The sequence below is a fragment of the Cinclus cinclus genome, chromosome 16 (genome assembly GCF_963662255.1).
Source record: "Cinclus cinclus chromosome 16, bCinCin1.1, whole genome shotgun sequence".
NCBI classification, from domain to species: Eukaryota; Metazoa; Chordata; class Aves; order Passeriformes; family Cinclidae; genus Cinclus; species Cinclus cinclus.
In genome coordinates, this window is record NC_085061.1 from 901,570 (window position 1) to 926,710 (window position 25,141).

The following is a 25,141-nucleotide window of genomic DNA, read 5'->3' on the forward strand; positions in this document are numbered from 1 at the left end:
TTATTTGTACCCAGAAGTTTACAAGATGTTGGACTCATCAGGCTGCTCAATGAAAAATTGGTTCCTTCCCTCCAACAAAACTGCTATAAATGGGCTTCTGCTTTTAGACCACAATTGTATTTTTTACCCGTAGAAAGTTCAGCTTAAATTCATCTCAAATTTGCAGTGCTGTGGCTCAAAGCGATCTCCCCAGCTCTGAAGCTGACAGTGCTTTTGTTGAGCTGCAGCATGCTTGGTGGAATTCTCAGGATGTGGGACCAAAACCACTCAGTGTTGTTTTACAAGGAACTGTGCAGGGCTGTGCTGCAGTGCCTGTCCCTCCAAGAGTGGCCTGAAAATAGGATTTGGCTTGAGCTGTGGTTGTTCTCCAGAGCTAAATTTACTGCCTCGCTTCAGAGATCAGCCTTGGATCCATTTCACGGAGGCAGGAATTTCAGTTCCCTCCTGTGAGGAGTCTGTCCTGGGTTTCCCTGCTCTCCTTCCAAGATACTGATGTCCCTGCAGCCTGCTCTGCCTCACTAGAGCAGCTCCATGTCCAGGGCTGAGGTGGAAGAAATTAAAGCTCAGCTTGGAGAGAGGGAGTTCAAGCACAGTTCCATGGGGAACTCAGTGGAGAACATGAAGAAGGAAGGCAAAGCAGCAGAAATTTTTCTTTATCCACTCACTGAGGCATTAATTGTAGTTGTGCAGCTCCGAGGTGTTTGGATCACTGAAATGTTTTGGAGGTGATGCACTGTTTTTAAGGCACTTCTAAAGGACTGGAAGCACAGGAGTTGCAGCTGGTGGGTGAGTTCCAAAAGAGCAGCCTTTGGTGGGATTTCTGCATCACTGAAACATCCATGGTCACCAGATTTGCAATTTAAATCAATTGTAATGCATGTACAAAAGCTTACATTTTTAATGAAAGATGAGGATAGGCAGCAAACAAAGTCATGCTGATGGCTGGTGTTGTGTGTTCCCTAAATGCTAATACTGAAAGTGAGTGGTGACTAACACCTGACAGTGTTCTCTGACTTATTTTTAAACATTTGAGACCCACTTCAAAATATCGATGCTTACCTTGAGTCATGCTGGTTTCCTTCCAAAATTAGCCTAAGGTCAAACAGGCAGGAGTGACTTGCTGGTCCTGAAACACCTTGGAGTTGGATTTTTCTGTGGAGTTTGTCTTGGTGAGTGTTAGAAAAACAAACCATTTTAAAGGGAAAATTTACATCTAATTCTGGATTCCTTGTTTTGGAGCAGAGCTGCTGATTCTTTCATTTTTCCTGGCAGCAAGTGCTGCCTATTGTACGTGGGAAGCAGGCAGGATGTGCTGCCAAGGTGCTCAGTGTTACCCCAGCAGTGAGCTGGGCTGGTTACTGCTGGTAACAAACGCTGCCTTTGTTTGAGGAGAAACCACCCAGCCGGGAGGGCTGCCTTTAATTCTGTCTGCACTTTGGGGTGGATGTCTCCTTGCTTCCACTGAAACCTTTGCAGGGTTGTGGATTTGGCCCTGCCCTGCCATGGCATCACCCCCGCCCAGCTGCTGGCTGAGTCAGGGCTTTGTTTCCAGGGTGACATTTCAACTGAGTCACTTCTTCTGCTGGCAGTGGCCAACTTTTTATGGCTCGTGTGTCAGGTTTGCTCTCGTTCCTTCCTGGTCAGCCTTTCAGGAGTGTGGATTTCATGGAATCCTGGAATGGTTTGGGTTGGAAGGGAACTTAAAGCCCGTGGCAGGGACACCTCCCACTGTCCCAGGCTGCTCCAAGCCCTGTCCAGCCTGGCCTTGGGCACTGCCAGGGATCCAGGGGCAGCCACAGCTGCTCTGGGCACCCTGTGCCAGGCCTGCCCACCCTGCCAGGGAGCAATTCCTCCCCTGCATCCCAACCAGCCCTGCCCTCTGGCACTGGGAAGCCGTTCCCTGTGTCCTGTCTCTGCAGGACTTTTTCCCCTGTAAAAAGTCTCTTGCAGTGCTTCTGTAGCTTCGACCTGCCTTGGAGATCAGCCCTGCTCCAGTACTGATACCCCAGTGATGGGCAGGACCAGAGAGCTCTCAGACACTGCTTAGATGAGGCATTATTTATTTTAAATCCCCAGTGGCAGGTTTAATAGACCTTCTTCATTTTATACATGGAAATGTAAATTCTTTCCCCATGGAAGATAAACACTTTTATCTCAGGAATTCCCAACTGCTCTTTCTAGATGTACAGAGAAGACTTCTGACGTGGAAGTGTGTAGGAGCTGCAGAATGACCAAGTGATGTGATGAGTTTTTAACCTGTGGGGTGGGAGCTCTTCTGCCCACCCTGCCTGGACTGAGCCAGGCTTTGAGCTGTAGCAGAATCCTGTGCCTTAGCTGGGCTTCAGGCTAGGTCAGAAAGAAGAGAAAAAGTCAAGGGAATTAAAAGGAATTACACCATAAAACACTCTGACAGGAATTCAATTATGAGCACATGGAATGCATTTTTAAAATGTCACAGCAAGCCAAAGTATTGTGATTAACACATCTAGAATAAAAAAAATACAGTCTTTCTCTGTATAACCAATTGGTTTTTTGCTTGGAGTGAGCTAAGGCCATGCCACCCCCAAGTAGAAAATGGCACCAGCATTTCTGTTTCGTATCCTATTTCACACCAAGTACCATATTTGCTGTCTTGAAAAGAAAATTTGCTTGCAGAAGCAACAGTTCTGTTAAAAATGACAGTTTCTCAGTATGCTGGGATCATGGAGGGCAAGGCTGGCTCTGCTCAGGGTTTTGGCTGGAGCTGTGCCGTGCTCTGAGCCTGCCCTGCCTTTGCTGCCTGCTCCCAGCCTGGAGCTGTGTCCGGGAGGCTGTTTGGCCAGGGGGTGAGCTGGGGAGCTGGTCTGGCTGAGGAGCAGCTGTTTTTGTCAAATGACTGCAGTTATGTTGTACCAGGGGTGGTATCCGTGCACGACAGGGGCAGTGCAGCACAGAGCTCTGCCCAGCAGGCAGGACCTTGTGCTAGCTGTGTGGAAGTTCTGACTGCAGAGCATTCAGGACTTGTATCCCCTTTTGTCATTAAGAGGATTATTACAGCCGTAACAAATGATTGCTCACTTGTATTTTTACAGTCAATCTTTTAACATGCACTGCCGACTTAAGAGCTCCATGTCAAGGTTCTGGTGGTGTAGCAGAGAAGCTTCAGTTCTCAGAAACTCCTTTCCCAGGGGAGCAGCTCTGTTCTGCTCCAGTGGAGCGCTGCCAGGCCGGCAGATATTTCACATTTGGGCAGCTCAAGTGCCGTTGCTGTGGAAGGTGGGACGCCAGCCCTGCACACCCCATCCAGCATTCCTGGGCTGCTGCCCGTGCCCTGCTGTGCCCCATCTGCCAGCACCACCTCTGGGACTGCCACCTCTGTCACCAGAGGTGCGGTGAGGCTGCAGGCCAGGCAGGTCCCTGTTCCCCTGTGGGTCCTGCCCTCCCCAGGCACAGGGACAGCTCCTGCAGGACCATCCCAGGGGCAGGGCGTGCTTCCCCCATGAGCAGTGCCTTGCAGGGACCTCGTTTTGCAACCCAGATTTAACAGTTTGGACTGAGTGGAGTTCAGCCTGGGAATGTAAACAGTCCTGGCTGCTGCAGCCTGGCCTTCAGAGGCTCAGCCTGGGCTGGGCTGGGCTCAGGGTGTCCCGTGGGGGAAGGAAGCTCCAGTGCAGGGTCTCCAGGCTGGTGGCCGGTGACCAGCACTGCTGGGCTCGGGGAAGCCCTTGGGAGCACTCTGCAGCTCAGGCTTCTAGTTCTTGATTCCAGAAGGATTTCTTCATTGCTTCTGTTAGATAAGGTGCAAATAAGCCCTAATAAGGGCTGAGGGCAGAAGTTTAGCAGTGAAAAGGAAAATCTGTTCTTTTTTAGAAGTTTGTTTGCTTCCCTGATTAGATGGCAGAGGGAATTAGCATCCCTCGAAGCTGCAGTTGGATGTAAACTTCAAACTGGTCATACCTGTAATTCCAAATGAGACAGAGGTTAATTCCAGTGGAGCCAGGTCCCTTTGATGGTTTGCTGTTTTCCCCTGTGCAGAGAGGAGATGGCTGTGCTGCTATCACAGGCTTGTGTTTCTCTTTCATGGTTGTGATCGCTGAAAAACAACATTATTTAGTGGCTCTTTCTTGGCTTCCTTATTAAAGGTGGAATGTGGGCCTGCAGGAAGGGTGAGGTCTTCCCTCCCTGCACTTCCAAACCTGACATCATCACCAGGGGCTGTTGTGACTCTGCCTGGCCACGCTGCTGCTGCCACCCAGGGCTGGGGACAGCATCCCACAGGGAGGTCTGGATCATACAGCTGGGGCTGTAGGGCCTGGAGAAGCCAGGGTACGAAGAGAGCTGAAGAAAAATTAAAAAAAAAATACTTTGCGCTTCACACAATGATCCATAGTATGTGGGTAACCACTCTGAACCTGGGAACAAAGTTCTGCTAGTGCTGAGCCATCACTGCTTTTCAGTCCAGTGGATAGAATAGCCTAGGAAAAAGGGAAGGAAGGAAAGATCAAACTTTGTATTACTCTAAAGTTATATGGAAGCTCTGTTCTAGTATTTGAGGGAGTTTGAGTTAAAGTTTTGGCTATAGCAGAGTGGGTTTTGCAGGGATAAAAATATATATATATAGATAATAAGTATAAATAATTGCTCTCTAACAGGATGTAATTTCCATCAGAGAAAATATTTCTGTTTGGGTGGGAGAAAAGTTTATCAATCTAGTCTGTGTTTTCCTCAACAAATAAATATTCCAGTGCTGTCAGAGTATTTCAGCTGCTTTTGTCTGAATCTGGCTGAGGTTTTGAGCTTTTGCTTTATTCTGGCATTTGATTATTAAACACCTTATGGTTCACAGCTAGTTCAAGCAGATAATGTGCTGTATAATTGAAGTCAAATAAATGCTTTGAAAACACCAAGCCAAAGCTGAAGGAATCTTGTCCTTGGAGGTTTTTTGGCACATTCAGCTGCCGAGGCCTGAGCAGGAACACGAGCTTTGCCCAGGTTTGCTGTGGTTGTTTGACAGATTGCAGGATCTGATAAATCTGGAGTAGCTGAGGGACTCTGGCAGCAGCAGGGGAAACTCTGAACAGGAAAAGAGTGTCCTGGAGTCCCTCCAAGTGCTCCATGGTGTAGATGTGTAGTAAGGGTGAGCAGCAGAGAGGGAGAGCCCAGGGTGAACTGGATTTATCTGCATTTTACAGGCCTGGCAAAGGGAGAATCAATCACTGATAGAGCCAAAGAGCCAACAACAAATAAACCTGTGTCAACATGAAACAATTTAAAGTTTGTGTAAACTGGGATGACAAAAGGTGTGGAAGTGTGTGTAAAGACAGGAGCGTGGCTGCAGCTTTTTTCTGGAAGTGTGTGGAAGCAGTCAGGGGTTTTCTGTTGAAGGCAGAATAGATTTCTGATTAGATTTAGAACATAATTTCTATTTCCTGGGAATACCATTCACTTCTGGTGAGCTTTTCAAGTACGAAACCCTCTGTTTTAGCCCTGTGGGGTTCAGCAGGATGAGGTGACGGGAGGTTTCTGGTGAAGGTTGTGTGTGTGGGGTTAAGGGAAGCTCCAGGCTGCCATTCCCACTGCTCCTGAGGAATAAAGCTCTGCAGTGCTCCAGTTCCAAGAGCTAATGGTGGCTCTCCTGCTCTTCTCATGGTTTATATTTATTATTATATTCATTATTTATATTCATATTCCTTTATATTCAGGTGCGCTGATTCCAGTTGGCTTCGGGTTATTCCACGTGCAGTTGGAAATACCTTGTAGAGTTTGGTGCAGTGGATTTGTGCTGTGGGCTGGGCATTCCAGGGATGTCAGGTGTCCCCAAACTCACTGTGCTGGGAGCCAGGGCTGCCTGTGACAGGGTGAACATGGTGGTGCTTGCAGCAGTGGCAGGAATGGGATTAGAGCTTGGAAGTGAGCAGGTTTTGTTGAGGCAATCTGTGACCCTGAACTGTCTGACAATGGTCTTTTTTCCTCCCTTAGGGCTGAGAGAACAGAGGTACTCAGTGAAGACCTGTTGCAGGTATTGTAACATGCTTCATATGTATTTTTTTGTGATGTGTGAGCTTTCTGAGGTTTGTGGAGTACCTAATGTGGGCAAAAATACTGCACGTGTCAGGGATGGAACCCTGGATGTCTGACTTTTCAGCACATGAAGAAACAGGGCTACATTTTGAGTAGAAAAACTCAGTTACTTCTGTTTCTAAGTCCAGTCACGTGGCTTGGTACAGAGAAGGAGGAACCATTCTTGCTTTTAATGAGATGAACAGACCTGATGAGCCCAGGAACCAGTGGTGCTGATGCCTTGCCAGTCTGTATGAGGAGGGTGAAGAAACCCTGGCTGGGCACAGCTGGTTTCTGTCCTCACTGCTTTCACCTGAACAGATCAACTGGGCCTTAAGAAAAGTGGCACAAAAAATCATTCCAACTGCTCACTAATAAAGTCTGTTACTGCTTTAAGTAAATGTACAAGTGCTTCTTGTTTAGCTGTGATATTTGTTCTCAGATTTGTCATGCTGACATCGATTTGTTTGCAGACTTGTCATCTTTGTGCAAATTTATCATCTCATCAAACACGACTTTCATGGTGGAATTTAAACTGCAACTGTCACATTAGCAAGGGTGACTGATTCCATGGAGCAAATTTGCCTGCAGACTTGTCCTACATAGTTGTCTTCCTCTGGTTTCTTTATGAAGGGTTAATAAAAAACACAAATTGGCGAGGGAAGCCAGGCTGGCTGCTCCTGGGACCTGGAGTGTGGTGGTCATTTCTGATTAATTCCAAAGCACCTCAGCCTGCTGGAGGTCAGGGCCTGTAGATGGAGCAGGGAAGTCAAGCAGATGATGGAACAGCTTCTGGTTCAGAGCTCTGCAGCTGCTCAGCTTCAGGTTCAGGGAGTGTGTCAGCCTTCAAACATGGATTCAGCACAAACACATGGAATTGCAGAACCCCAGGCTGGTTTGGGTTGGAGGGGACCTTCAAGCCCATCCAGTGCCACCTCTGCCAGGGACCCAGGGACAGCCACAGCTGCTCTGGGCACCCTGTGCCAGTGGAATGGTGACCTGAAACATCTCACTCTGTTTTCAGGGGGTTGCTTGATTTAAACTAAAAACACCTCCCCAGTCTGACAGTCTGTGCTTAATTTCTGAGCATTTGTGTGGCTCAGTGACACAAAGGATGTTAAACACCTTGGTAGCCCGTGGGGGCCCATCTGGTTTCTTACTTAGCTGCAGAATAGTAACAAGAAGTGAAAGCCAAAAGCTCTGCTGCTTGTTGCCAAAAAAATTTTGCAAGCAAGGCTTTCCCAGGCCCGGAGCAGCCTGGCTACACCCAAGTGGAAGAATTTACTCACTTGTTTGTTTGCTCTTGGGGGCTTGTGCAGGGGCAGGAGGCTCTTATTTAACCCAAGAGTTTGGAAACATGGTGCTGCTCACTTTACAAGCATGGGTTCACTGTTGGGCTTTTTGATATTGGGCTCAAGCTTTGCCACAGGATTGTTACAGCTTTTTTTTTGTTCTGTTTTCTGAAGGATTGTGCTCCATTTCAAGTGTCTGTTCAATGTGTTTCATGTGAAGACAAGGGCTATAATTCAGTGCTCCAAAGGCCTTTACAATAGCCCTGCTTTCTGGCAGATAATAAAGCAATTGTGTGGTGTTCTGTACTCTGGGGATGCCCCAGGGGGACAGACAGCCTGGCCTGTGGGTCACGTTGTCGCTTCAGAGGTGGCTGGAAGGAGATTAATGTCCTTTGTGGCTTTCTTGCCATCTCTGCACTAGAAAGCAGATCAGAGAGCAGAGGGTAGGACTGTGAGGTTTTGGGGTCACGTTCCTCCTGTCAGTCCTGCCCTGGGTGTGCAGTTCAGGGTGCCTGGAAGGAGCTTTGGGAATGTGTGTGCTCCAGAGCCTTTCCAAGGAACCTGAGCCACCAGCAGGGCTTTGGGATCTGCCAGGGTCTGGGTGTCCCTCAGGTGCAGGGTGTCACCGTGTTCCAGCTGTGGGAAAACCCTGTGCTCAGTCTTTGGAGTTTGAGCTCGCTGACCATGCAGAAATTGAATTCTTTTAGAACAAGAGGATGGCTTAGAACGTGGTGGTGGTGGTGGTGTTTCCTCCCTGGGGGGGTGCTGAGGCCCTGGCACAGATTCCCAGAGAAGCTGTGGCTGCCCCTGGATCCCTGGGAGTGTCCAAGGTCAGGCTGGATGGAGCTTGGAGCACCTGAGATCATGGGAGGTGTCCCTGCCATGGATGGGCTTTAGGGTCCCTTCCAACCCAACTCATTCCAGAATTTCATTTTGAAGATAACACAAGAGAAGTGAATAATCTTAGCTGCAACACCAGACCACCAATACCTGCTTGTTCATTGATCTCCAAATGGACTTTTTCTACCTGGAACTAATTTTGAGTTTTTTGCTCCATGCTCTGTAGATAAAAGGCAGAACCTTGTGCTCTCAGAGCAATCTCTGGGTAGTTTCTCTGCAGTTTATTCTACCCTAACAGATTTTTAGAGTTTTTTGAGCACTTCAACTTGGATTCATTTTGCCTTCCTGAAAATATAATAAAAGTGATTTTAGAGCTGTATCAAAAACTGGAATCTGTTCAGATTTTTTCTACAGATGAAATCTACTCTTTTTTTCCCCTTTGCTTTTTAAATAGAATCCATTCCAAAGGGCCTCCTGTTATTCTTGGTGAGTCATCAAAATGCAGATAAACAGCATTCTTTGGGTGCTGTGCACAGAGAGCTCAGTGCCATGAGCAGTTCTTTCCCACTGCTCATCACTTTGTTTGTTTTTGGTGTTCTTTGAAATAAAATAGTCCAAATTCCTTGCTTAAAGTCCCTTAAAAGAACAGTTTATTGTGTATATATTTGTCCTATTCACAGGCTGTGTATTAAGCCCTGTTTGAATTAGATGCTGATAAACAGAGCTCTTGTTTGGGATTTGACTCCTATTTTTTAATTCCATATCCCATTAGAATCCCAGTAGTCTCTCCCTGAAAATCCTGCTTTGCTCAGCATGTGGGAGCTTTGTCCTAGCGTTCAGCAGCCAGGGAAGGACGTGCAGGAGGAATTTGGAGTACAGGTCTGTACAGTGGGAAGGAGCTGTCAGACGTGTCTTCAGCACCTGCTTTACAAGGTCACAGTGAAAATTACAAGTTTTCACACAGTTTTCTCCCTGAATTCGTGGCTTAGATACCTGCATGTGCCATTCATCTCAGATGGCAAGTGCCACTGTGATTGCCTTTTGCTGAGATGCAAAACAGGGCAATGTTCCTTCCCTTTTCCCATTTTCCAGTGCCAGGAGCTCTGACTGAATTTCTGTGCCACTGAAGAAAAAACCAATTTCAATCTCCCCCCAAGCATTTTTGCTGTCAGGCACTTCTGCTAAGCAGCTGCACTTCTAGTAAGCTGGAGAATTTGAGAAATCTGCAATCCAGAGCGACGTGTGGTACAGGAGGGAAGGTTTTCTGCTGAGGCCAGGGAAATAACTTCTGGTTTTTGTGTTGTTTTCTCTTCCTCCCCTCTCCCCCGGGGCTGGTCAGATCGAGAGGAGGCTGGACACGGTGAGGTCCGTGTGCCACCTGGCCCAGAAGAGGCTGATAGCCTGTCTGCAGGGCCAGCATGGCACTGACCCTGACAAGAGACACGTGAGTACCTGTGTGTGTCTGTGTGTCTGTCTGCGGGTGTGTCTGTGTGTCTGTCTGCGTGTGCTTGTGTGTGTCCCACCCTGCTGCTCCTGCCACTGCAGCTCAGCTCTCACAGCAGCACAGGGCAGCAAAGCTCTGGCAGAGCAGCTCAGTGCTGGCACTGGTGGAACCCCAGTGAAACCCCAGTGATGCCCCAGTGCAACCCCAGTGAAATGCCAGTGAAATTTCAGTGAAACCCCAGTGGAACCCAGGTGAAACACCAGTGGAATCCCAGTAAAACTTGAGTGGCCCCCCAATAAAACTTCAGTGGAACCCCAGTGAAATTTTGGTAGAACCCCAGTGAAACCCTAGTGAAATTTCAGTGAAACCCCAATGGGAACTCCAGTGAAACTTCAGTGGCACCCCAATAAAACTTCAGTGGAACCCCAGTGCAACCCTAGTGAAATGCCAGTGAAATTTCAATGAAACCTCAGTGGGAACCCTAGTGAAACTTCAGTGGAACCCCAGTGAAACACTGGTGGAGCCCCAGAAAAATTTCAGTGGCACCCCAATGAAACTTCAGTGGAACCCCAGTGAAACTTCAGTGGCACCCCATCAGCAGCACAGCTGAGGCTGGGAGCAGCTCAGCAGTGCCAGGACACTTTGTGACTTTGTGACTTAGTGTCCCTGCAGTGTGCTGGGTGCTTGGAGCTATCCTGACACCCAGCCAGGGGAGGAGAATCTCTGCTCTGACCCAGCTCCTCAGATCTGGAGCTGCCCTTGGGCACTGACACCTCCAGCTGGCTGGAATCGGTTTTCTGTACACATTTATTTGATTTCTGCCCCTCCTTAGCAAAGCCATAGATAGGTTCTCTTAAAGCATCAGAGCCAGAAATAATTCCCATTCACACTTTCTCCTTTTATTGAGTAACAGAGACCTGAGAGCAGGGGCACACAGGGAGAGAGATGTGACAAGCTGGTTGCTGAAATCTCAGCTTAAAGCTGTTTATCTCTCCTTGGCAGTAGTTGAGATATGCTTTGGGCCATCATTCCAGCTAAAACTGAGAAGAAAGTGCTTTTCAGAGTGTCTGAGAACAGGAGTCTTGGGGCTTGAAACTTTTTTGTGACTTGGCATTTTCTTCGAGTCCAAGAATGAGCTGTGTTTGTGTAATAGAAACCATATGGAAGAGGAGCAAAACTTTAGAGGGGATGTGCTGGGGAAGCTGGAAAGGGTGAGCAGCACTAAGCTGAGCTCTGTTCCTTCTGTTCCACAGAAAAAACTTCCTCTAACAGCTCTGGCTCAGAATATGCAAGAGGGATCCATCCAGCTGAGTGATGAAACTCTGCTGGGGTAAGTGGTGCCTTTTTTTCCTGACTTGCTGTCTGACATCTTATTGCCTGCAGGGCTCTAATTAGAGCCTCTGGGTGCACAAAGGCTGGTTTCAGTCTAATAAAACTTAATATTTCTAGACTCTTTCTCTAATCCTAAGGGAGAAGTGGTGAGCAAGCAGTTTTTCTGGAATGATTTGGGAACAAGGTTTAGGCTGAATTGCATTCCAGAGGATTCTGATTCTCTTCTCTCATAAAAGCTTTTAAAATGCTTTTTTCCTTGTGGGTTAGTAGAATTAGCATCTCCATTTGAAGTTTAATATATTGTGTATTCTTCAATTAAACTGCATTTTTATTTCAAACTGCATTCTGCAGGTTTGAATTGATGACTTAAAATAATGTTTATTTGCATTAATGGCTCCTAGTTCAAAGTATCCCCAATTTATCTATCCTGGCAAAGTCTTATTTGCAATTTACGGGAATGTGGCTGAAACAAATGAACCTCCATGTGCTGAATTCCTGGAGCCAAGTGGGTTTTTGCATTGCTGGTGGGAATTCTTATGGAGACAGTATAGAATGACCTTAGAAACCTTTGAGAACATGTTTCTGCCACTGCACGAGATTTAAAACTTGGATAAAAATCTTACAGAATATGGGTTTTCCTTATAACCAGCATAAAATGAAGGTTAAGTCATGGGTTTGGAGGCTGGGTCTGCTGGAGATGGGATTGCTGGGAATTAGGGTGTTAAGAACCTTCACATTAAAGGGGCTTAGGAGAAAATGAAATACTGCATTGAGCAATTTTTCCTGCATCTGTGAGATGGCAGGATGGGCTTGGAAATAAATACTGACTTCTGTGCCCTCAGGGCTGGTACAATCACCTGCATGTCTGAAAGCCTCCAGAGTGTTGTCATGGCTCAGGAATTCAGAAGACAAAGGTTTAATAACACCACTTGCCTATCCCAGATTTCTCCAGGAGAGCACAGAGCAGTTGAGTTCAGGCCGTGAAGGGATGCTTTGCTTTCCAGAGCTCTGCTCTGCCTTGACTCCTTCTGCAGTCAGTGGAAACTCCCATGACAGTATCCTGTAATTCTTACAGGAAAATGCTGGATACCTGTGGGGATGCAGAGAATAAACTGGCAATGGAGCTCTCCCAGCATGAAATACAAATTGAGAGAGAAGTTATAGACCCGCTGTGCCTGCTGACAGAGGTGAGACAGCTCAGCCTGAGAGGAGAAACACATCTGCATTGATGCAAGAACTGAGCAAAAGTGGTTTATCTCAGTGCTGGTATCAAAAACCTGCTTTAAGGAGCCCTGTGTTCGTGGTGGAAAGCGGGTATGAAACCTACAACCTGTAATTTGTTACAAAGCACAATTTAAAATTCAGTGTAAGCCTCCAATTCTCATTTCAGACAGAGATCCCGAACATTCAGAAGCAGAGGAAGCAGCTTGCAAAGCTGGTGCTGGACTGGGATTCTGCAAGGGGAAGGTAGGAGAGCATTTTAGTTACTGGGTGCTTTTCTGTGCATGTGAGCCCTTGTTGGCATCTCATGGCACCTGCTCTGACCTGGTGCTTGCTACTGAAATGCTGCTGTGAGCAGGCAGTAGGTGAAGAAAAGACAAACTTTCATTTAAATTACAGCAGAAAAAGACCCATGACTGCTAGATCCAAACAGAATCAAGGTTTTGGAGTTCTTACATGCCTGGATATAATTGGAAAAATGTTGGAAACTCATCCAGTTTCCAGTTCATACAAGTGTGTAACTTAAATAAAGAATCACTGAAGATTTTCAGCTTAAAGAAGGAACAGGAATCTCTCTGTGTAACCACACCAAGGGCTTTTACAGCCCTGTATGGCACCATCTCACTGGGAGGGTCCTGGGTCCTTCATCTCACCCTTGAGTGCCTTTAAATGGTTTTACACTGCCCTAAGAATTGGTGGAGCCATTTTCAGCACATTCTACACCCGTGTTACAGACTGGGGCAGATGCAGGATTCCTGCTGATTTTTATAGTTGCTGCTGGATTATGTCAGTATGTCATGAATGGTTTTGAACCTTTTAGTTCTGTTGGAAAACCTCTGGAACTGTGGGGTTTGTTTCCTGTTGAAGCCAATTCCAAGGGAGCCATAAATGCAGATTCGTGTTGAATATTGATTTTCACCAAATGAAACTTTTCTTCCCCAGATATAACCAAGCCCACAAGACTTCAGGAACAAATTTCCAAGTGCATCCTTCGAAAGTAGAATCTCTTAAGGAAGAGATGGATGAAGCTGGAAATAAAGTAGAGCAGTGCAAGGTAAGGGCAGGATGAGTTTCCCTTCCACACCTCCCATGGAATTGCCCAGTTGCAGCAGCAAATCATGTGGCTGTCACAGTGTCTGTCCTGGGGGCATTTTCATGCCAGCTGATCTCTGGATTGCTTTCGTTCAATGAGGAACTCCATCCAGGCTGTTTCTAAGTTGGGTGTTTGACATTACTTTCAGTTTCAGTATGAGCCAGCTATGTCCTGGCCATGAATGAATGTTCAGGGTGTCTGGGTGCTCCAGGCCGTGCAGCAGCTCTGCAGTAGAAGGCATCTGGAGGAAACTGAAGCTGGGCCATCCCAGGAGCTGTCACAGCTCTGAGCAGTTCCCATTCATTTTCACTTCTCAACAGCAAATGCTCCATTGAGTACTGAGAACTGAAACCATTTTTATTAGTACTTGTCTTTGAGTGATGTAAATAGCTGGACTGAATGGCAATATGTTCTTGGCTGAAGGGGCAACTGCTTTGCAGGATAAACCAGAGTTAAGATTTTGAAATCATTTTGCTTGAAGAACACTCGGAGCAGAGCAGGTGCATTAGAGCTTCTTAGTTCAAACTTCCTGCAGGCAAAATAAACACAATAAACTGTCTGTCTGTACAATTTGAGGTGAGTAAACCTTCTCTCCTGCATCTTTCCCAAAGGATCAGCTGGCTGCAGACATGTACAGCTTCATGTCCAAGGAGGGCGAGTACGCCCGCTGCTTTGTCATGGTGAGTGTTGGCACTGGGGCTCTGCTTCAGCACAGCTGGGCACACACACTCAGTTCTCAGAGATGACATTTTGTGTGCTGAACCTTTAGTCTTGTCTTATGTGCCATTCAGAAGCTAATGCTCTTTTTGTTTTTAAAATGTGGCTTCTGTTCTCAGTTATTAGAAGCACAAGCAGATTACCATAGAAAAGCATTAGCAGTCATAGAAAAGGTCCTACCCGAAATTCAAGCCCATCAAGGTAAAGTAACCTGTGCTCTGGCTGATGCTTCTCCTTGCCTGTGCCACCTATGCACAATATCCTCCTCCTCTATCTTGATTCTCTTGCATGCAGACTGATTTAATAAGGCCATTTTGATCTGCTTAACAGTTTTACATTCCCAAGCATAATTCCATCTTCGTGTTCTCCGGAGTTCTCCAGCCATGTTTAACACACTAATAAAATATTAATTAAGGATCTCTCTTGATACCCAGGAGGGTAAAGGAAGGATTTTTCTATTTGCTCACCTGTTCTCCTTGTAACCTTTTTCTGGCTTTTCAGGCCAATGAAAGTGTCATTGTGATTTGGTTCTTGAGTGATTACAGGTGATTATCAGGAAAACTCCGTGGATTTTAAGGAGCTTTTTTTTTTGGTTTTTTTCCCCCCCTCTGATTTTGTGCAGTCCTGTTTCCCAGTGTGCACTGCATGCTAGGAAATGGAGAGTTTGGGTTCTTGTCAGGGGACTTGCAGGTGCATCACTGATGATTTGGGATGAAGATGCACTGTGTGTTTTGGAAACTACTCTCCAAAATATTGGCTGTGCTGTCCCTAAATCTTTGGAGAAATAGCTGAACAGTGTCTGAGGGAAAATACAAACTGAGCTGAGGAAGGCTCAGGTATCTTCAGCTGATGAAGGTTGTAAAAGATGAACCAGTTCAATACATAAATCAGTATTTCATTGTGGGAAATGGAGTGGGATATCTGTACTCGGTGTGGGAGAGGAGGGAATGCAGAGGTGATGCTGGTACAGCAGCAGGGCTGAGCAGAAGGTTCTATGAGGATATGGCTGCTTGAAATTTGGTATTGTTCTATGGAAAGTTTGTACAGAGCAGCTGAGCTTCAGAACAAGCCTGGCCTGCCTGGAAGGTGGCCTGGAGCCACGGTGGCCAAGGGGCTGAGTGGGGGGAATTTCTTACCTTGTGTTTCCAGCTGCAGTGTAAATCAGAATCCCATAGAGGTTGGAAGGGGCCCTAAAGCCCCTCCAGTGCCCCCCTGCCCTGGGCAGGGACACCTTCCTTGACTTCAGGGTGCTCCAAGCCCCAGTGTCCAACCTGGGACACTTCCAGGGATGGGAGCTGGGACTTTGAACAAGGACTGAGGTTTCTTTTCCTAACGTTTGCTGTAGTTTGCAAAGGTTGGGAAATGCCCTGTGCATCTCATGGCATGTTAATGAATGAGAGGGACTAAAACCTGACATGGGAGGCAACTGATGTTGTTCTGTAAAGAAAAGGGATGAATTAAATCCTTTGCAGAAATGCTTTGCCTTCAGAGGACTCTTTGAAGTCCTCTGAAGTTTTTGTCTTTCTTGGCCTCTTTTCCACATGAAAGAAATAACACATCTATACTAACAATAACCTTTTACATCTGCATTTTTTCAGTTAAAATAGCAGAAATGGGTCTGAACGTAAATTGTAGGAAAAAAGGAATTCACATTCAATTTGGAGTAATTTGTGCCAATCAGAGTTGAACAAGAATTGAATTAAATTGAAAATTTGAATGTTACAGTGCTGGGCTGTTACCACGGTAGTTCTGATGTGATACACTGGGGCTCTTAACATCCATTGTAATTTGCTGATCTAAAGAATCAGATTTAAGGAATAAACTTTTTATTCACAGCTCAGTTTTTATTCACCTTAAATACAGTTAAAACAAAAATCAGGCCAGGCCATGCAGTCTGAACAAAATTTCCTCACAGATTCTTGCAGACTGCTCCCAAATCAGTGTTACTGGAATGTGCAGCCTTGTGCTGGCACTTGTCAAGGTTTGTTACTTAGAATTCCAGTTATACACAGAATTTGTATATGATACTCCATCCAGAAAGATGCAGAAGTATTTTCTTCTTGACCACCAGCAGCCTCATTTTCTCTTTGCTCATGATCCAAGGCACTTTACCAATCAAGGGCTGTAAAACTCCTGCTGTAGTCTGAACGTTTCTGTGCTGTTCTAGAGGCTTTCTTCTCTTCTTGCCTGGGCTATAATTCAAGGGTTTGGTAGTTATCCTGCTCAGTGTTTTGATACTCTCCAACTTAGACAAATGGACTGAAAAACCAGCTTTTGGAACTCCCCTGGAGGAGCATCTGAAGCGCAGCGGGCGGGAAATCGCAGTTCCTATCGAAGCCTGTGTCATGATGCTCCTGGAAACAGGGATGAGAGAGGAGGTGGGTAATTCCAGATCACACAGGGAGGGGAGGAGAAGGGCCCAGTGCAGCTCATCAGCTGCTGCCTCTTTGTTAGTGTTGCTTAACTGATTTCTTCATTAAGTGGTTGGTAAATGTTTTGCAACAGAATAACCTCAGCACTGTGTGGAGGATGCACATACGGTGACAATTAGGGGTGGACCAGGGGTGGGAAAGAACTGAGCCATGCTCAGGTGACAGTGACAGGACACAGGAAGGGCCAGCTTGGTCCTGACTGTCAGGGGAAGGCACCAAAGCTGGAATGTCCTGAAAGAGGCTGTTGTAAAACTGGTCTGTTCCATGCTTGTGCCAATGTGTGATTACCAACCGATACATTTTATTTCTATGATGCAGGGCTTGTTCAGAATTGCTGCTGGAGCCTCCAAGTTAAAAAAGCTGAAAGCTGCCCTGGATTGCTCCACTTCCCAGCTGGATGAGTTTTACTCAGATCCCCACGCTGTTGCAGGTACTGGGAGTGCTGTGAATCCAAACCAGGTGTAAATTGATTTAACACAACTTCTGCTGTTCAGGTGCTGATCTCCACAGTTCAGCTGGAAGAAGTGACAGTCAGCTGGAAGTTCAGTGCACAGTTTGACACAGATAAGTGTGGGGTGCCCTGCTGATCACACCTGATGGATTTGTGACAATGGTGTGTAAAATCCAGGTGATCACAAAGACCCAACTGTCACAGCTCTTATGACAAGAGTGTTAATGTGGTCAAGGAAGATTAAAGCCATATGTAGACCTTCAATAGATCTTTATAAATCCTTTGTCCTGAAGGGATGATTCGGAGTTTTAAGCATGTTTCTGTCAAATTGCACTAATTACTGACAGGCCCTTTGTGTTAAGATCTGAGCAGTTCCACTGTGCAAGTGTCAGGTCTTGCCACTTTCCCTGGTACTTGGAATTTATTGCACAGATAAAACTGCAGATGTGAGGGCAGAATTTTCCCTGGAGTCTGAAAGCAGTGGCTGAGGAGCCAACCTGTCCCTGTCTGCATTGCAGGTGCCTTGAAATCCTATTTACGGGAGCTGCCAGAGCCTCTCATGACCTACAGCCTGTATGAGGAGTGGACACAAGCTGCAAAGTAAGCATGCTGCAAATAGCTAGAGAGGAAGTCATGCTGCATATTTCTATTAAATTTAATTCTTCTTTGATGAATTCAAAAGAAACAACCAAGCTCACAGTTATTTATTATTTCATTAATGGGTGTGTCGTGTAACAATTTATTTTAAATAATAAATAGCTGAATGCAAATTGCACGAAATGTAGTGAAATATCACTTTATTTAATAATTAGGGCTGCCTCAGGCTGCTGGCTGCACAGTATTGGTACTTGAGCAGTTTTGTTGCAGGTAGAGATAATTCAGGGATCTGGCAAGCAGGTTACTGAGTACAAAACATTGATTTGGCATGAATGGAAGTTTATACCATCATCTCTTTGTCACTGCAGAAACAACTAATTTCTGCCCTGAGATTAAGATGTCGTGGGATTTTTTTGTCCTTTCAGTATTCAGGACCAGGATAAGAAGCTCCAAGAGTTGTGGAGGATTTGTAACAGATTACCTGAGCATTACCGAGTTAACTTCAGGTGAGTGTGGACATCTCTCAGCTCAGCTGCTTTGCACCTCAAAGCCACTCAAACTGAACTCTAATCCAAGTGTGCTTTGCTTGGCCAAATTCAGTGAGATTTATAAAAATGCCTCTTATTTCATGTAGCAGTGGTGTCCTCAAATTCCCTGTTGTCAGGAAATAGTGATGCAGAGCCTTTCTAGTTATGGGTCACACTCTGCTCTTTGCTGTAGTTTCCAGTCTTAGAAATCACCTGGATCTATCCTAAGCATCTCATTTTTCCTTTGGTTTTGCTTTTTGGAAATGAACTGGAGGAAAACCAACTCTGGTGATTCCTAGAAGCATGATATTTCCATTACAGGATTTGAAACTAAGCCTTTTTCTCTGGAAGAATAATATTTCTGTGGTTCTGTTTTGCTAAGATGGGATCTGCTTTCTTTGCTACCTGGTTCAACTTTTATGATTCAGGAGCAGAAGCTTTGGGCAGCTGCCAGGCAAGAAGGCTGCTCATCCCATTTCCATGTTATTGGGAGCTCTCATTACAAATTCTTGAATTTTTATTTACGTGCTTTCAACAAGAAACGCTCACGGTTCCTGTTGTTTAATTATTTCTTTCCTTTTTGAAGGTATTTAATCAAATTTTTAGCCAAGCTTGCCCAGAACAGTGATGTTAACAAAATGACACCGAGCAACATCGCCATAGTCTTGGGCCCCAACTTGTTGTGGGCAAAGAATGAAGGGTGAGTTCTTTCAAGAAAGCTACAAAGCAGAACTGGGTGAAGCTGTAGAATTGATAGGTTTAAATCCTTCAGTTTATTCACAGCAATGCACTGTTTACTTAAAAAATATTTCAAGGGTTCTTTCAGCCCATGCCTCCAGATCCTTTGAGGCAGGAAGGTTTTTAGGGGTGTTTCCAAAAGCTGTGAGTGTTACTGAATAGTCTGAAGTTCAGCACAGTTGGTTTTTTTTCTGCTACTGAGGGGTTGATCCATCATGCTTAGCCTAAGTTGTTATTTAGGTAGTCAGAATTGATTTTCATTTTCTTACTTTGATGGAACACTGAATAAAGTGTTCTTGAAATCTCTCCTGCAGATCCCTTGCTGAAATGGCAGCAGCCACTTCGGTGCACGTGGTAGCAGTTATTGAGCCCATTATTCAGCATGCAGACTGGTTCTTCCCTGGAGGTGAGTTCCTGCCAGAGCTCAGCGATTTTACATCACCCTCCAGGTCACCCTCAGTGGCTTGAGCAGTGAGACACCCCTTGGGATGTGTGTCTGAGGAGGCATTCTGTCTGTCCCTCTTGCAGATGAAGATTTCAATGTGTCTGGGGCGTTTGTGGCAGTTCCTGCTGTTAATTCCAATCACTTGTCACACGCTGGAAATGACTTTGAATGTGGGACCCTGGAGAGGAAGAGGCCTCTGAGCATGACTGTGATGGAAGGGGATTTGCTGAAGAAGGAAAGGTAGGTGTAATTCTAGCTTAGGGGTTCCTTACAGCCTTCTTCCAGTGAGGCTTCAACCAGACACCTTCACTGATGTCAGGAGAGGAATTTCATGGAAATGCTGTAGATAACAATGGTGATTTATTTCCTATTGTTGCAGCCTGAGGATGGCTCAGAGGTAATGTACTGTTACTTCCTTGCAGTTACACTCCATGCATGATAAATCCCAAGCAGATACTGCTGCTCCCAGTTTCCATTCTCCTGGTACAGATTGGGGGTGGTCTGAGACTCATTCTGGAACAGAAGTGTCTGCAGTAGCATCTCTCAGTCTCTAACTTCTGGTATTCCATGGCTTCTCTTTCAAAGCCCATAAGCTGAGGTGGTGTTACCTGGTGCCTTCATGATAAGACTTCTGAGTTGATGATGGTACAGTATTGCCACAGCAAGCAGTAGAATGCTAAAAACTCCCAGTAAAACGTGCTGTTTCCCATATAACATGTAGTGTAACGTTCATTCTTATCACTCATCATGAGTATTCAAGTGATGTGCTTGTTTTTAGCTGTTGATGCAAATGTTAAGTTGTTACCTGTTAGCTATGACCAGCCACATGCAAATTTATCAGCATTCGCAGAGGAAGAAGAAAATCAGTTCAAGATTCACTGTTTAACACAAGAAGAATAAAATAATTTCTAGAATGAATGTGCTGTATGCATTCTAAAATCTGCTGGAGTTGGGGTCTGTTTCTCCATTGTTCTCCTTGAAACACAAATAGAATGATTTGGGTTGGATAGCACTGTAAAGTTCTCTCATTCCAGCCCCCAAATCACAACCTGTATCCAGTAGCTTTTTTTGAATCTCTGCTGCAACTTAGCGTGTGATAGAAACAAAATTCATGTGGCAAAGTACATTCAGTGAGGAGCTACGTAAGGAAACGTCTGTATTTACATGTGAGATTCTGAGTGCTCTGACCTCATTGTCATCAGTGTTTGTCTCCAAATGTAATTGAGTAGTTTGTTCACTGAGTTTAGCTTATCCCTCTGTGGGGATAAGCCAAATCCCGTTGCATGTCTTAACATTGCTGGTGTTCTGCAGGCAGTGGAAGCTTTAACCTCGTGGTGTTGTGCAGCCAGTGGAGCTTTCCTCGTTGCTGCTTTGCATGTCGGGGTTTGTCTGGGGGTGGGACGCCCAGATCCTGCTGCCTCAGCACCCGGGGGTGCTGCCTGCTGTGTTCACTCTCTCTTCTCTCTGTAGCTTTGGTGTGAAGGTGCTGGACTTCCCCTCGACCCCTCGGCGATGTGGCACTGTAAACAGAAAGCTCACATCGCCCGCCTTCCAGCCACCACTGCCGCCCTGCGAGCCCCCGGGCGGGGCTGAGCCGCCCTGCCCGCCCGCGGGGGCTGAGCCCGGCCCCGGGGCTGGCCCTGCTCCCTCTGCTGCCCCAGCAGAGCAGCCCCAGGCTCCGGGCACTGAGGATGCCAGGTAAGAGGCACAGCTCGCGCTGGCAGCGGCTTGGCAGCATCCCCAGCAGCAAACTGGGCACCTCTGCCCTTGGGATGTGCCCTGGCACGTGTGTGCGGCATCTCCAGCAGCAAACTGGGCACCTCTGCTCTTGGGATGTGCCCTGGCACGTGTGTGCAGCATCTCCAGCAGCAAACTGGGCACCTCTGCTCTTGGGATGTGCCCTGGCACGTGTGTGCAGCATCCCCAGCAGCAAACTGGGCACCTCTGCTCTTGGGATGTGCCCTGGCACGTGTGTGCAGCATCCCCAGCAGCAAACTGGGCACCTCTGCTCTTGGGATGTGCCCTGGCACGTGTGTGCAGCATCTCCAGCAGCAAACTGGGCACCTCTGCCCTTGGGATGTGCCCTGGCATGTGTGTGCAGTAGGAGCTCTCCTGTCATGTGCACAGTTCCAGAATTTGGCTTCGGAAATAGCACACAGGGTTTCAGAATTGATTTTATGACATCATGGTTCTGAGTGTTCCAGAACTGATAACATCCATGGTTCTGGGTGTTCCAGAACTGATACTATAACAGCCATGGTTCTGAGTGTTCCAGAGCTGATATTATAACAGCTATGGTTCTGGGTGTTCCAAAATTCATCTTCTGATATAACATACACAGTTCTATATGTCATAATACATTTATGTCATAAACTTTGTTCTGGAGTTTATTTTCTAGGATAGTGGAATTCTTGGGGGGAAGAAAAGGATGATGAAAAATACAAATATAAACTCTCTTTCTACTGCCCATCCCAGGTTATGTTCTAGGGATGTGCACACAGGTGATACCAGTTTGCTGCTGAAAGAGCAAAACCTACAGTGGCAATGCCAGGAACCTGTTGGTCTTGTTTGTTGTTTCTTGTACACGTTATCTGGATATGTCTTGTTTGTTTATTTGTCTGTAGCAAGTGTTAGTGATGAGCAGACTTGCAGTCAGTTTATCATATTTCAGGACTAGTTCCTTTAGAACAAGTATGTACACAGGCTCTTTGCTGTTTAATTTCTCTTGAAGCTCTGTGGTTGTGTCCCTGGACTCCAAGGCTATTTGCAGCAGCCTGACTTCCTCCAGTGAGGTGGAAGCAGCACTTTGCTCTCAGCTCTTCAGTGCTGTGAGAGCTGTGACAAACCACGTGTGAAACCTGCAGTGCAAATGCCAGCCTTGCAGGCTCGGGGTGAAGTCCCACCGTGGGGTTTCATGCAGCACTGACTCTTGTGCACAGAGCTTGTTCTCAGGTGACATATTTACAAAACCAGCTCGTTTGGAAATCCCCTGCAGACCAATATTTCCTCCACAGATGGTTTTTGTGGCAGAGGCAGCTGAAACAAAGCCTTGGGGGTTGTGTCTGAACGTTGCATTTAAAATCAAGTACTCGCAGTTTATTAACAGCGTCTGGAGAATTGGGGATGCAGAGTGCCAGTAGAAGTGAGTAAAGTTGGTGCTTTTGAGGGCTGAATTGCTGCAGGTGACTCTAAATGTAGAGGAGTAGAGAAGCCAGGAGGGGACCCTGCCCAGAACCACCTCAGGCTCATCCTCCACCATCTCCCATGAACCCAGCACTGCCACAGCATTCACCACTGAGCCTCAAGTGCCACATCCACATGTTTCTGAGCACTTCAGGGGCTGTGGCTCCACCGCTTCCCTGGGCACCTGTGCCAGGGCTTGACAATGCTTTCCATGGAAATCGTGTCCAAATATCTGATCCACGTGGAACAGCTGCAGCTGAGCCAGGCAAGGCACGTGACAAGCACCTCTAATGTGGGATTTTTCATTTCCAGTACCTCGAAATCTAAGGACAGCACATCTTCAGCCACTCCTCCACCAGTGAGGAACGGCCAGGCTGGCCCTGCCCCAGCACCCAGCACCTCCCAGCTCTCTGTCACCCAGCCCCAGAATGCTGCTGGCCCCAGTCCCCACGCCTTGAGGAGAGGTGTGTGTTTATTTGCTTTTCAAGCCGCTGTGTTCCAAGCCTTGACGTACTGCAAAAATGCTGCTAAAATAACTTTATCAGCATCTTCTGCCCTTACACAGACAGCAGTTTAATCTGTTGGCTTGTCCCCAAGGCCTGGCTGCAAAGCAGCTGTGACTTTTGGACTCTCTGAATGGTGATAGTGTCACCAGTGCTGTTGAACAAAATCTCTCAAAAGCTATTGATCAGTAAATGCTTGGACTTGATAATGCACCATTTTATTTTGATAACATACCTGAGGATTTTTTGGTGCTGCTCATTGTTTTCTGTGGGAGCTTGGTTTGGAATTGTAGAATTCCAAAATGGTTTGGGTTGGAAGGGAACTTAAAACTCATCTTGTTCTGTCCTCTGCCCTGGGCAGGGACACCTACCACTGTCCCAGGCTGCCCCAAGCTCTGCCCAGCCTGGCCTGGGACACTGCCAGGGATCCAGGGGCAGCCACAGCTTCTCTGGGCACCCTGTGCCAGGGCCTGCCCACCCCGCCAGGGAGCAATTCCTTCCCCATATCCCACCTAGCCCCACTCCCTGTCCTGTCGCTGCACGTCCCAGTGTAACACCCCCGGTCCCTGATGCTCTCTCCTCTTCTCTCCACAGCTATGAAGAAGCCAGCACCAGCCCCCCCCAAACCAGCCAACCCCCCCCCAGGGCAGCCAGGAAGCCAAAGCTCTTCCCCAGCTGCTCAGCCACCTTCTGTCTCTCCAAAACCACCAGCCAGAAGCTCTTCTCCTCCTGCCCAACATGCAAACCAAGGAGCAGCCCAGACCTTCTCCCCTTCCCAGGTTTCTGCACCTCGGAGATACTCCAGCAGCCTCTCTCCAATCCAAGCTCCCAGCCACCCACCCCCGCAGCCCCCAGCACAGGCAACTCCTCCCCTGCAGCCCAAGGGCAGCAGCCAAGCATCTCCCAGTGAGCAGGGAGCAGAGCAGCCCTGCTCCTCCCAGTCGCAGCCGCAGACTCCCACTCCCCCCGACACGCCCCCGCTGGGGAAGCACCCGGGCATCGCCCCAGCCGTGCCCCCCGAGCCCTGCCAGGCTCCCTGCTTACCTCAGACCGGCACCTTGCCCCGGCCACGGCCCGTGCCCAAGCCCAGGAACAGACCCAGCGTGCCCCCTCCACCTCACCCTCCAGCACAGCTGCCAGGGGACGGCACGGCTGCAAACCCTGCACCAACAGCATCCAGAATTGTCACAGGTGAGTGCATCCTCCCTCCTGCTGCCTCCTGCGCAAAACAGTGCCTGCAGCTGGGAGTTCACGTGGGGGGAACCTGAAAGGCACAAATCACACTTTAAATAGCTCATTTCCAGTTAAATGCCCACCCGGCTGCTCTGCGCACCAGGGTGTCGTGCCTGGGGCTGAAGTCTTTGGGAGCAAGTGCAAATGAACTTTTGTTGTTTTTTTTTTTTTCGTATTTGGAAGCTGAACACTGTGACTGCAGCTCACTGGGGCTGTCTCCAGCTCAGCATCTTGGCACTCAATTCTGCTTGTACATCTGTTGCCAAAAAGCAAATATTTAGAGGAGGGAGAAGATGTAGCCAAGGATGGTGGATTTCAGCACATACTGAGATAAGAAAAGGGCACAAGTGGTCACTGACACGTGTTCTAGTAGGCAAAACATGCAGAGAATGTTTTGCCTTATGAGAACAGAGCCTTCTGATGTGCATTTTAGTTGTGCATCCAGAAGCTGAAGAATCACCTGTATTAAACTCTTAGTTGAGACTCACATTTTAAGTGCAATCGTTGTTTTAAGACAATCATGAAGAGAAACTTTTGTCTTCTCACAGAAGCTTCATGAAGCTTGTAGTTACCAGTTTGATTGGGATGTTACTTTAATAAAGATAGTTAATAAAGGGTTTGTTTTTTTTTTAATGCAATTGCTGAGGCCATTCAATACCAGCATATTCTGGAATGTTTTCCTGCTGAGTCACTGCTTATTCTGGGAAGTTCTGAAGGAAGAGGTATTGAATGTGGGAGACTAATGCTTTTAAATCTACTTATAATTAATAATGGTTGAAACTTTCCCATGACACTGCAGCTTCTCTAGAATTAGACTAATGTATTGGAATGCAGAGTATCAATTCTGTTGCCTAACAGCTCTACCCCAATGCCTTCACAGGTGGGGATGGTTACTGCGAATAAGGTTTGTACTGACAGAAACTGCAGCTAAACTGCTCCTGTTTGTAGCTTGAGTTTGGAAATGTGCTTGGAACTGTGCTCTGCCAGCCCTGTGTGCCCATCCCTGTGTGACCATCCCTGCACAGGAACTGTGCTGTGCCAGCCCTGTCCCCAT

At 47.0% G+C, this 25,141-nt stretch overlaps 1 protein-coding gene across 4 annotated transcripts in view; it reads left to right on the top strand.

The window, feature by feature from the left end:
* Nucleotides 1–25,141, top strand: part of ARHGAP17 (Rho GTPase activating protein 17) — a 42,090-nt gene that overhangs the window by 13,077 nt on the left and 3,872 nt on the right. For 2 of the 4 annotated variants that reach the window (XM_062504001.1, XM_062504000.1), the window contains exons 2-20: nucleotides 5,959–5,998; nucleotides 9,511–9,615; nucleotides 10,869–10,945; nucleotides 12,023–12,134; nucleotides 12,338–12,414; nucleotides 13,111–13,222; nucleotides 13,873–13,941; nucleotides 14,098–14,179; nucleotides 16,229–16,356; nucleotides 16,729–16,840; nucleotides 17,380–17,461; nucleotides 17,884–17,964; nucleotides 18,572–18,685; nucleotides 19,038–19,129; nucleotides 19,252–19,408; nucleotides 20,639–20,866; nucleotides 22,664–22,815; nucleotides 23,449–24,045; nucleotides 24,968–24,991. In XM_062504001.1, coding sequence (XP_062359985.1) covers nucleotides 5,959–5,998; nucleotides 9,511–9,615; nucleotides 10,869–10,945; nucleotides 12,023–12,134; nucleotides 12,338–12,414; nucleotides 13,111–13,222; nucleotides 13,873–13,941; nucleotides 14,098–14,179; nucleotides 16,229–16,356; nucleotides 16,729–16,840; nucleotides 17,380–17,461; nucleotides 17,884–17,964; nucleotides 18,572–18,685; nucleotides 19,038–19,129; nucleotides 19,252–19,408; nucleotides 20,639–20,866; nucleotides 22,664–22,815; nucleotides 23,449–24,045; nucleotides 24,968–24,990 — 2,440 coding nt within the window. In that variant the 3' untranslated portion in view covers nucleotide 24,991. The remainder of the gene's footprint in view (nucleotides 1–5,958; nucleotides 5,999–9,510; nucleotides 9,616–10,868; nucleotides 10,946–12,022; nucleotides 12,135–12,337; nucleotides 12,415–13,110; nucleotides 13,223–13,872; nucleotides 13,942–14,097; nucleotides 14,180–16,228; nucleotides 16,357–16,728; nucleotides 16,841–17,379; nucleotides 17,462–17,883; nucleotides 17,965–18,571; nucleotides 18,686–19,037; nucleotides 19,130–19,251; nucleotides 19,409–20,638; nucleotides 20,867–22,663; nucleotides 22,816–23,448; nucleotides 24,046–24,967; nucleotides 24,992–25,141) is intronic. The other 2 variants (XM_062503999.1, XM_062504002.1) reach the window with 2 other exon arrangements.